At 32.9% G+C, this 12,349-nt stretch overlaps 1 protein-coding gene across 1 annotated transcript; it reads right to left on the bottom strand.

The window, feature by feature from the left end:
- Positions 1-4,906: 4,906 nt before the first annotated feature.
- LOC115955509 (disease resistance protein RPM1-like) lies at positions 4,907-7,720 on the bottom strand. The gene has a single exon (XM_031073640.1). The coding sequence runs from the start codon at positions 7,718-7,720 to the stop codon at positions 4,907-4,909; it is 2,814 nt and encodes a 937-aa protein (XP_030929500.1).
- Between the last annotated feature and the right edge of the window lie 4,629 nt (positions 7,721-12,349).

Below are 12,349 nucleotides of genomic sequence, written 5' to 3'. Positions count from 1 at the left end.
TCAAAATTCCCTAGGCAGCCGCCCCTGAGCCAGTCTGTCAGATAAGCAAAGTCGTTGTTAATAAAGATTCCATTCCAGCATCTTTGCTTTGGTAATATCTTGCCTTTATAATATGTGCGAATTATGCTAAGGACACAATTTTTTGCAGAACTTTATGCCACAATTTGCTATATGACGAGTTGTGATTTATAAGGGTATGTTAATGGGTCATGTGATGACGCATTTTTACCAATCACAACTCGTCTTGTGGCACAAAATTGTGCCAAAAGTTATATCCCTAGCATAATTCAATTTGTGCACCAAATATGACTTGATGAGGTTTAGCCCAATTACAACATTCAGAACCCAAAAACAAATAATAAAAAATAAAATGACTTTAAGAAAACAACTCATCACAATTCAGCTCAAATATCACATTGCTGGCCCACAATCAAAACTAGTCCCATCCCTGTTTGGTTGCTAAGAAATTACGCGATAAAAAAATAAACAAAAATAAAAATAAAAAGGAACCTACATACGAGTCCTCAACATTTTTTCCAATGATTTTTGTTGCCTTCCTTCTCTGTAGGAGATCTTATATTGATACCACAACTGCTTGAATACAAGCTATTTAACAATTTGTTATTCGGGTCATGTTCTAGTTCAGTTGAGTGTGTAAATATGACCAGGCAAATCAGAACAGGAGCAATCCCGGTCTCTCTTTAGCTTTAGCCCATGAATTGTGTTAAAAGATAAAACTATATTGGTTTATTTTATGTAAGGCCCAAGAAGCCCAATTTTGCGTAAAGTCCATCTATGCCTAACCCTAGACTCTACGGCTCCTATATAAACCCTGTTAGGATTTTCTGTAATTTGGGCCCATTTGGTAATGTTATACTAGTAACGTTTTTTGTATTTTTTGAAAATACATGTGGGTAAAAAAATGTATAAAAATACGTGTAATGTTGTTTAAACATTGAAAACTGCTATTCAAAATACACTACCAAACACCCCCTTAATATCACACAATACAATTTAGCTGTCAATGTTTTATACGGTAGATGTAGATATAAGTCATCAGGCTAAACTACATAATCTTTGTGTGTTCATTCACTCTCTCTATTCTCTTATTTATCAAGAGATTGAACTACAAATCTATAGTTGAATGAAACCAACGCAAAAAGATGAGTTTGTTCCAAGTTCTCATGTGGACCAAGTTAAGTTGCATATATAAGTGGTTTTTTTCTTGATAACACCATCTTCTTCTTCTTCTTCTTCTTCTTCTTCTTCTTCTTTTTCTTTTTGAAATTTCATGCTGTTGATTTACCGCCTCATTAGATGTATTAATTAATTGATTCGTTAGTTTTGAGAAAGGAATAAGGAAAATATAGTCTAGCAGCCTTCATTACTGGCAATGTGACAAAATGCAGTCAAACTCTAATAACAACTCCTAACTATCGTTTTAACTCAAAAAAAAAATAAGTTAACAACTCCTAAAAATACTACTAAAATATCCTGGATAAGATTCTAAACCAATCTGCACGTTCGTCTAGCAACCTCTTTTTACTTTTCACCTGTTTCTTAAATCAACTTTTGGGCTCAGTTTTTTTAATTCAATTTTTTTTTTTTTTAATGAACAAAAAAGGGGTTTCACACGTGTGATCATTGGCACGGCCCACTTAAACCCACAGTACTTATAGCGTGGGGCACCCTGGGTGCGTTAAGGCTTTCCACGTTGTGACATAGCATTTTTGCAAAACACAAGACTCAAACCAAGCAACTACGGGACACGCAGGTGTGACTCCTACCAACACACCACTCCCCAAGGGGCCCACTTGGTATACTTTTTTCACAATCAAGGCAAATGTCATTATATGAAAATTTAAGCTACATCAAGCCATAACATGCAACCAAACCAATGAAATACTTGAGTACTTGACATACTTAAGCCCATAGTTATTAAACTCGACCCAATCCGGCTAATTGGACCAGTGACTCAGTGAACAGGTACCTAAACCAGTCCAATTTTTTAATTGGACCACTTATGCAATCAAACTAATAAAGCCCAATAAGATCCAATGATTTTCTTGTAGCACGTCTAACCCGGACGAATTGTTGTGAACCATCCTGTTTTGTAATTTTGAATCAGCTTAATGGGTTGATTGCCATACCATTTTTTGAATTTGAAGTATAATGAAAACAAGAGATTTTATAATGAGATTGATACTTGATTTTATAGCTTTAAGTTTTATCTCAAATAGTAATCCATGAGATTAGAATAACTAGTGTGAGCTATGCAACATGCATAGAATGTAACTTCGAAGTTTAAGACATGCTTTTATTCATAGAATTTTAAGAAATATAATTTAATAAGATTTTATTTAGCAAAGACTTTTGCTACAATTTTATGACATCCTTTTATTTTATATTTATTAGTGTTGTTACTTGTGAAGTCCTGAGTTTCAATTATATTAGGTGGCTTAATTTTTAGACTTCACTTTAATTAAATTATCTAGACATGCCTAGTTTTCTCAATTTTCATATTTATTTTATGACTTTTCACACTTATTTTTATATTTATGTACTTTATTAATTTTTTATATAACTATGTGACTCACTAACTAAACTAGTGACATAATGACCTAACTCTTAGACCGGGTTAACGTTCAATCTGAATTTAATAATTATGCTTAAAGCTCTTTGAAGACAACAATACAATTTAACTATACCAACAGTCTTGCGCATCATGAGCTCAAGAGGTTCATGTGCCCGATACAAATTATATAACACAATTACAACAGTGAAGACAGAGGCCGCAATGCAGGGGTAGAATAAACCCTGATGCTTTGGTTATTTGAGGAAAGAGGAATATCTTGTCTGGTTTGGCACTTGAAAAGCCTCGAGAGTTGAGACGTTGGCACCCTATCACTCTATCAGTAATACCTATAGCAATATAAATAATAAATGAAACGGTATAAACAATGCGAAAAAAAAAACAATTGATTACAATATGTGGAAGGCTGAAATTCAGACTTACAAATTGTAATTTGTAGGCAAGTCAAACTTTAGCACTCAAACTTGTTACCTACACAAACAATGAACAAAATTGGTTGACTGAATAATAAGGCTACTAAAAGAATTGTCTGCCAGTAATAAATTTTAAACTGCAACACAACAGTAGTATTAGTATTGTAAAAATAAGTTCGATTCCATAATAATGTTAGAAGTAAAAGAAACACATTGATTATTGACATCTAAAAGCACAAGCTCCCGGTAGCCTTGCAGAATTATCACTAAACTCTCCTGGTCAATTTTTTCCTGCCAAAGATTCAAATGCTTTATGTTTCATAAAAAAGTGACAATGGTTGATGTTTCATGAGTCCCAATATTCTCACTAAAGCAGCCTCCAACCCATAGAATTTATCACAGTGAAGGCTGATTTATACAAGCATCTTTTTCGATATTAAAGTGGCTCCCAAATCCCAGTAGTTCCATATATTTCCAGTTTATGCGTCCTGGAATAACAAAGAAATACTCGTACTGTGGTAAATATCCGACTATTATGTCTACAGAATTTTTTATTAGTTTCAAACTAATTGTTACAATAGAAGCTATTTAGTTAGAAGCAGTAGCATGAGAAAGAGGAAAAAAAACAGGGAAGATTGAAAGGTTACAATAACCATTTGGTCAAGTTTCTTTTATCTAATTAAATTCTTCATTATGGAGCAGCAAAGGGTTTTTTAAACAAAAAGGTTTCAATTTCAAGTATGAAAACCTTTGGGAATATGGTAAATATAATTTGCCTAATGGCTAAGCAGGTGGAGCGTACAAGTAATTATATCAATACAGTGAGATTAGAACAAGAGAAGAAGAGAAAGAAACCTTCTAATTGATTATTGACGAGCTTAGCTGTTTTTTTCTTTAATTTTTTTTTTCCTGCTATTTAGTTCACTATTTGTATGAACCATGACTAAAAATAATAGTTGATGATTTCAAAATGTTTTCCCTTTTTTGTTTTTATTTTTATTTTTTATATTTGTTTGCCCAACTCAAGGCAATTAAATCTTAATAAATAGAAGTCTTTTTAGTCAAATTTCATTGTTTCATCACATTCTCTTTATTCTAGTACTTACAAATGATTTCTTTTCATTGAAATAATTAAATGTGTTTGAGATTGAGGTCTTGGTATTTGGTTGCGAGAATGGAAAGGTTAAGGAAGTGTTTGGGAGGAATAAGATGCATTAATTTATGTAATTTTAGGAGATGAAAGTATTTTATATTTTAAATTCTTATTTATAGATTCCAAAATCATTTAATCAGTTTAAAAAATAAAGTCTACTTTTTATAGTAAATATTATAATATGTTATAATCTCCTAGAAATGTTAAAAAACTAGGTAGTTCCAACATAAAAATTCTAGACTAGTAAAACAATTCCATTCACTATTTGGAAACCAGTTCTAGACTTCTAGGGAATTTTATATATATATATATATATATATATATATATGAATTAAGAAGATATAGTATTAAAGCATTCAACAATATTGTGTGAAAACATAAATATTATACAACAAAACAAGTATTATATAAAGGTCTTTAAAAGCATTAAAAAAAATTATTTCAAATAAAATTACAAATTATCCGTGCATCACATGGAACATTATTTAGTTGTTATAATAGAAGTTACTTGGTAAGAAGTATTATCGTAGAAAAAATATATTAAAAAAAGGGTGGAGAGGGGGGAGGGGGGGAGATTGAAAGGTTACAATGACCATTTTGGAAAGTTTCTTTTATCTAAATTCTTCATTTGTTGCAAGTATGAAAACCTTTGGTAATATGGTAATTAACGTAATTGCCTAATGGCTAAGCGGGAGGAGTGTACCTGTAATTTGATCAAAGCAGTGAAGGCACTTTGGTCTACATGAATCAACTTCGAAGACGTTCCAACAATTCTGGGTCACCAAGATTGTACCCTTTATAGCTTTCCCCTTTAGTCCTATACCAGAAATTGACACGAGGAATATCTTTGACTTTCCCAAAATCAAGGCCTCCATCTGGTTGCAAACTAAGGACAAATTCATTTGGCATCTCATAAAATATCAGATCTTTGAGGCTTTTCAGATAGTGGATGCTAGAGGGCACTTCCTTTAGTTGTGGAGAGGGTCCAATTCGAAGCTCTTCAAGAAGAGGCAAGGAACCTTCGTCTATCATCAACCTATTCAATCCTTTCAAATTTCGAAGCCCAACACATTTAAGTTTCTTGAAGCCTCCACCTTCAAAATGTAATTGCTCACCTTCATATCCATCATAAAGCCAAAGATCCATCAAATTAGGTAGAGTTTGAAGGACCTTCAATGGATCATCAATTAATTTTGACCAAAAAAATCCAACTCTAACTACACCCATGAGTTTGGAAATCCATTCTGGAAACTTTTCTAATCGCCCACATAGGGCGACAGATTGTAGTAGGGGCGGAGGAGAAGACATCGATTGTAATTCAAGAACTTCCTCCTCACTTGTTGCATAGATTCTCAAAGACTGAAGGTTGCTCATTTTCTCTAATGCAGTGCAAAAAACCATCCCATTCTCTCTCTTCAATTTAGAGATTTGTAACTTCCTCAATTGTCTTAAACTTCCCAATTCTACAATAAGGGCATGGTTGTCAACTTCAATCTTAAAAAGCTTCTGTAAGGATTGTAAACATCCAATGCCGTTGTGTATCTTTACTGCTGGTCGAAAATCAGTACTATATTCAATATCATTGTTTACAGTGTAGGCCACAAGATATCGTAACTTACGGAGCCCACTGATCTCTATTGGTAGCTCAGATACGAGGGAACGTTTCAAATCCAAAGTCTCTAGGTTGTGTAGTTTACCTATAGACTTCGGAAGGATCTGTACTTTTGTATCTCTTAGGCTTAAGTACCTTAGATGGAATAGGTTTCCCACTTCTTTAGGAATGTAATCTATAGGAGCACCTTCAAAATCCATTGTTTTCATGAGCTTGAAATTTGCAAAAGAATTAGCAAGGAATGAATTGGGCACTTCATCTAGCCCTAAAATGAGAATAGTACGAGTTTGGGAACTAGTAATACTCTTCAAAGAGGTATTTACATTTTTTTGAATTGAGAGACGTCGAGCAATTCTATCAAAATTTGTGTAGTCTTGCATTGAGATCAAACTGAAACTCAACTCCTCTGACCTAGAAAGAATGACCTCACGCAACATATCATGGACTCGACAACTTCTAAATCTGCCAACATCATCACTCCATGCCACTTGAACCAAACTTCTGTGAATGAGCTGGTTCAAATAGCTTTGTGCAACATCTTCTAATGTTATCCCTTTCTTTTCTTTTACAAAACCCTCTGCTATCCATAGTCGAATTAGTCTTGCACAATTAATAGAATAGTCTTCTGGAAACATGCCAAAATATAAGAAACAAGCTTTGAGGTTGTAGGGTAGATCATGATAACTGAGGGATAAAATTTTGGTGATATTCATGAGATGGGGATTTGTTTCTAGCTCTGAGCTAAGACTATTATGCAATTTGCACCACTCATAGAGAATCTTGTCTTTGGTTGACAAAAGACCCCCTATAGCCACTATTGCTAGTGGTAACCCTCCGCATCTCTCAACAATGGCATGTGATAACTCAATAAAAATAGGAGGACATTCCCCCCCATCACATTGGAAAACCTTTTTGTAGAAAAGCTCTAAGGCCTTTTCTAAAGAAAGAGGTGGTAGCTTGTACACATGATAATATGGAGATTCCTTGTTTGACGGAGCAACTTCCTCACTTCTGGTTGTGATTACTATTCTACTGCCCTTGTTGTTCTTTGGGAAAGCATATTTTACATGTTCCCAAAATTCTACAACCCATAAATCATCAAAAATTACTACATACCTCAGTTCATCTAGATATTGCTTCAATTTCTCAATTAGTGATGTCTCTTTCATTGTATCAATTTCCTTGGGATAAAACTCCTTTCTTGCCTTGTAGACTTGCTTTATTATCTCCCTTAATAGCTCCTCCATCTTATATGATTGTGATACAGTAATCCAAGCACGACAATCAAAGTGTGTCACCACAATCTCATTGTCATACACTTTCTTAACAAGAGTGGTCTTGCCAAGGCCACCAATGCCAACCACTGATATCACCATGCGATTAGATGGTCCTTCTACCAACCACTCTATCAATTTGTCTCTGGGAGACTCAAAGCCCACAACCTCTGCTTCCTCAATGAAAAGGGATGCCACTCGAGGGTCATGCCATGTATCATGTTTTGTGTCATTTCTTGGTCCTTGCTCCAAGTTGCTGAAGCCATATCTTTCACCTCTCTCCCTGATAACCTTGAGATCGTTGTTGATATCTTGAATCTTAGAGGCAATCGCATGTCTTGGTTTCAGTTTTATGATAAACTGAAAAACCTTCAACAGTACATGGAAATGTCGCCTTCGCCCTTGACGATGTTTTGCTAGATGAAGTATGTATTCATCAATGACATCATCTATACGATAAGCCTTTTCCCTTACCTGTTTGACCCATATTTTTGTAACATTGCTCATGTCCACCCTTTCAGCTCTTCCATCAGCATCCTTGAGGAAGGACTGAATGCTTTCAAGTTCATCTTTGATGTTAGCTACTTTGTCGTGGATGCCCTCAAACAGTGCTGCTTCTTGGGCTAACAGCGGGATCATATTCTGTATAAGTAGACTAACTGCACTTTCTGCCATTTCTCCTCCCTTACTAGATGATTTGGCCGCACAACTTTACCTCTGATAATTGTTAGGGCTACAGGTGATTGAATGGTTCTATTCTTTGAGCACTCTAAAGGGTTGTTTATTTATGTTCAATGGGTTTAGATAACAGAGGGGCAAAGTCCTTGGGAGAGTTTGGACGACACGAGTATGCAGATGGAGAAGAAATGTAAAAATGCGGTAGCGGAATTTCTAGGAAACGTGGGTTTTGAATTAGAGGCCGTGGATGATGTTGGTATTGGTTTTGAAGAAAAACATTGTAGGTGTTGAAGTTCACAGATTGAGGGTAAGGATGGTGAAGATGATTCGGTGAATTGATTAAAAATGTGAAAAGAAAGGGCGCCCGGGTCTGGCAATGGAAAAACTGAGTAAGAAGAAAGAGCTAAGGTGTTGTTGTTAAGGGGAATGGAATAGCAACCTAGAATATTGTTATTGCTCCAATTACTTCTAGTTGCATCAAAGAAATTGCACCATTAGAGTCAAGGATACAGCAAACTAGGAGAAAGCAAGAGATGCTAGACTTGCATGAATTGCTGAGAGAACAGGTAATCTGTTTTGGGATTGTAAAGGAGGAACCCCATGTTTTTTTTTTTTTTTTTTTAGAAGAAAAGCAGAAGATCTGGATACAAGATTCTAAGAGGACCTTCTTAATTATATTTTTATTGTAAGTGGTATTGTTTTTTAGTTTAGGCATGGTGATGGGGATGGCTTTCTGGATTTATTTGTACATATGTTTTTATATTTAAAACAATATTTGTTTAGGAACTCACTTACTGAGCTCAAATATTTAAGATTTTGCTCTCTAAATGGATTTCTATTTGGTAATCCCTTTGTAAGTTAATCTCTTAATTACTACGAGTTAGCTGTCAGAAATGAAAATGGTGGTGCTGACTGCTGGTGAATGATGTGTAAAGAACATATCCTTTTTATTGCTCACTTTGGCACTTTTTTTCTCCTCTCTTTACGGATACTAGCCCCATCATATGTGCTTTGTGCATGCGGATGAAGCTTTTTTTTTTTTTTTTTTTCATTTTAGTGACATAATTTTTTTCATCCAAATTTAAGATTGACACGTTTTCCCACTAACATTATGCATTTAGAACTGCTAATACAACTAGGAGTACTATGAGGTTAACTCCAAAAAATGAACACCGAAAATTGAAATCATGTGTTATGATCCTAGTGTCCTACATGGATTAAGTATAAACTTAACTACGGGTATATAAACTCTTGGACATCCTCTCCTTGTAAGTTGGTTTTTGAGGTTGAGTTCTACCCATGGGTTCCTAACAATGTGTTTGTGTGTGGGTTTATTCATTTTTTTAAGTTAGTCTCATGACATCCCTAGTTGCATCAGTAGTTCTAATTAACTAGGTAAAATTAGTGGGAAAATGTGTAAACCTTATTTGGATGAATGAAAAATTATGACACTAAATAAAAAATAAATAATAAAGAGGTCTCATTGAATGCACTAAGCACATGTGATGAGGCTAGTATTCCATTATCATCATCCATTATATCTGTTACTTGTAACTTGATTGTTAATTGTTTCATTTTGGAAAAACTGGTACAATTAGAAATATATTTTTTAGAAAATTAGTCAAATTAAATTTATTTTGAAGGTTTGAAAAAAAAAATTTATTGTAAGTTGTGTGGTTGCTTCCTCAATAACAAAAATTAAAAATCAAACGGTCTAATACATTTTCAATAACAAAACAAGTCCAAAAATTAAATCACAACGCCAAAGCATAAAACACAAATAACCCCCCAATAAAAAAGATGAAATTTCAAAGCTCTTTGGCAATTCTATCACATAATCCGAGATTGTAAAATATCGTTTTATAAATATAGATTTAAGGATAATGAGAGATATAAATGAATTGTAGGCTTAACATGAGAAAATCATTGCAGAAGTTAATGATTGCATTAGATCGATTGACAAAAATATAATTGAATTGCAAACAAAAAAAATTTTAAAATTTAAAAAAAGAAAAAGAAATATGAATAAATTGCAAACAAACAAACTTAAAATTGAAAGAAAAAAAAAAAACAATTTATAGTTAATTAAATGAAGAAATTGAACAGTAAGCAAATAAGTACCTAAAAGTTGAGAATTATAAACAAAATTGATGTTAAAATGAGATGACAAAAAAGAATGAGCACTAAAAAAAATACTTGTGCTTATGCATGAGAGAGAGAGAGGGAGGTAATTTTTTGGATAGTGCCTAAATTTAAGGGATATGAATGAGAAATTATAGTAACCGAGAAAAGAAGATAAAAGTGGAGAGACATGTAAAATGAAGTAACTATTGTTATTGAGAGTATAAAGTTAGTGGGAAAGTGGGATTAGATATGTTCAAAAGCACAAAGAGGGAAAAAAAACTGTATTTAACTCTTTTTTTTTTTTTTTTTTTAACCGTAACTGTCTTCTTTATAAAAGAAAAAATATTTTTTTGGTAATTTTTTTAAAAAATAAATTTTATTTTAAATTTGAATTTAATGAGGAAACGTTGAAGGAGAATTTTTTTTAAAACAAATTACCTAAAATTTAGGAGTTTTTTTTTTTTTTTTTTTTTATATATATACAGATAGATTTTTTTTTTTTTTTTTTTTTTTTTACTCTCGCTCAATCTAAGTATATATGTGTGTGAAACTTCCTCTTGGAGACTCGAACCCCAACCCTTGCCCCTCATACCTCACAAGCACTTGTACTTATAGAATAACTATCGCATTAAGAGTATGCAGTAATTAGGAGTTTTTAAATTTATGAGTTGTTTTATTTTCTTAAAAAAAAATTTGTTTTATTTTCAAATTTGAATTTGGCAAAGAAACATGAAAGAGGGAGAAACATGGAAAAAATGATTTTTTAAATTTATTTAAAATTTAGGAGTTTTAAAATTTGTAAATTTTATATGTCTAACTCTATTATTTAAAATTTCTAAATAGGAGAATTTGAATGTATTTTGGTTATCAAAAAGTAGTATATATTTTCTCTTCGTTTGTTTTAAAGTAAAATATTTTATATGTAAAATATTTTCAAGTGTTTTGTATGACAAATAAAATTTTTCAAGTAAACCACCAAAACCAATGGCTCAACATTGAAGCTACTAGTTCTAGAGGTCTAGTGACCAGACCACAAGAAATGAAAGTCAAAGTGGTGACTCCAACGACTAGATTGCCAACGATCACTGTTACTAGTTCTAGAAGTCTGGTGACCAGACTACAGGAAACGAAAGTCAAAGTGGTGACTCCGACGACTAGATTGCCAATGATCACCATTGGATCAGTATCTTAAGTTTTGAGAAATTGAAGGAAAAATCAAATTTAAGTTTTCAGAAGGAGGAAGCAATCACACAACTTACAATAAAAATAAAATAAAATAATTTCTAACCTTTAAAAAAAAAATTAATTTAATAAATGTTCTAAAATATATATTTCTAATTGTACTAATTTTTCTAAAATAAAAAAATTAACAATCAAATTACAAGCAACAAATAAAATGGATGACGATTATGGAATACTAGCCTCATCACACATGCTTGCATGTGCAATGAGACTCTTTTTTATTTTTTATTTTTTGGTTTAGTGTCATAATTCTTCATTCATACCAACTTAAGTTTTTCACATTTTCCCACTAACATTATGCATTTAAAACCACTAATACAATTAGGAATGTCATGAGGCTAGTTTAAAAAAAATGAACAAATCCATACACAAACATATGATTTTAATTTTTGGTGTTCATTTTTTGGAGTTAGCCTCATAACACTCTAGTTGTATTAGTAGTTCAAAATGCATAATATTAGTAGAAAAACTTGTAAATCTTTAATTGGGATGAATGAAAAATTATGACACTAAAAAAATGTCTTTGTGCATGTAATGAGGCTAGTATGATATTGTGATCTATAAGATCTTAAATTTAAGTCTCATCATCAAAATTTTGGCCAGTTTGTGGAATGAGGGAAATATCATGTGCTGAATTTAAGTCTCCTTATCAAAATCTATAGGTTTATATTGTACTAGCATGTAAGATTTACATTGCAAACTAAACAAATGTGTACAAATCCATAATGTAAACCTTACATTGCTAGTACAATTTAAATTAAGAATTTTCCTATCACGTACTCCACAAGTTTCGAGGCTCAACTTGAAAACTTAGCAAGAGAAAGAGATGAGGAGCCTATCAATGGTCTTTAGAAGTACAAATCACCAAGACCTTTTTGTGATAGGTCCTTTAGAGCATTCACAATAAGGTTGCTAAAATGACTATTTAGTCATTTTAGCAACCAAAACACCAAAAACACACACTATAGCAAAGAAGGTAAAGCTAAAAAATTTTGAGTGATTGCTACAGTAAGCTACTATCTCTAGCAACTCATTGTAGCTAAAAGGTATTAACAAAAAATATTTTTTTATTCCCCACACACTCACTTCTCACTCCACACGCATATTTTTTCTTTTCTCTCTTTTCTTTTCTTTCTCCTTTCTCACTTCTCCTCTACTCTCTCCACTTGGCTCTGACTCCAGCCCATGTGAAATCGGATTGTGGACATCAGCGCTGAGGTGAGATTAGATTCGTGGACATCAGCTTGGAGATCGGATTGA

Source organism: Quercus lobata, chromosome 8, assembly GCF_001633185.2.
Source record: "Quercus lobata isolate SW786 chromosome 8, ValleyOak3.0 Primary Assembly, whole genome shotgun sequence".
NCBI lineage: Eukaryota > Viridiplantae > Streptophyta > Magnoliopsida > Fagales > Fagaceae > Quercus > Quercus lobata.
This window is presented reverse-complemented; position numbering and strand designations above follow the sequence as displayed.

Excerpts from the sequence above, each read along its gene's own strand:
- LOC115955509 (XM_031073640.1), bottom strand. The coding sequence starts at position 7,720 with ATGGCAGAAAGTGCAGTTAGTCTACTTATACAGAATATGATCCCGCTG.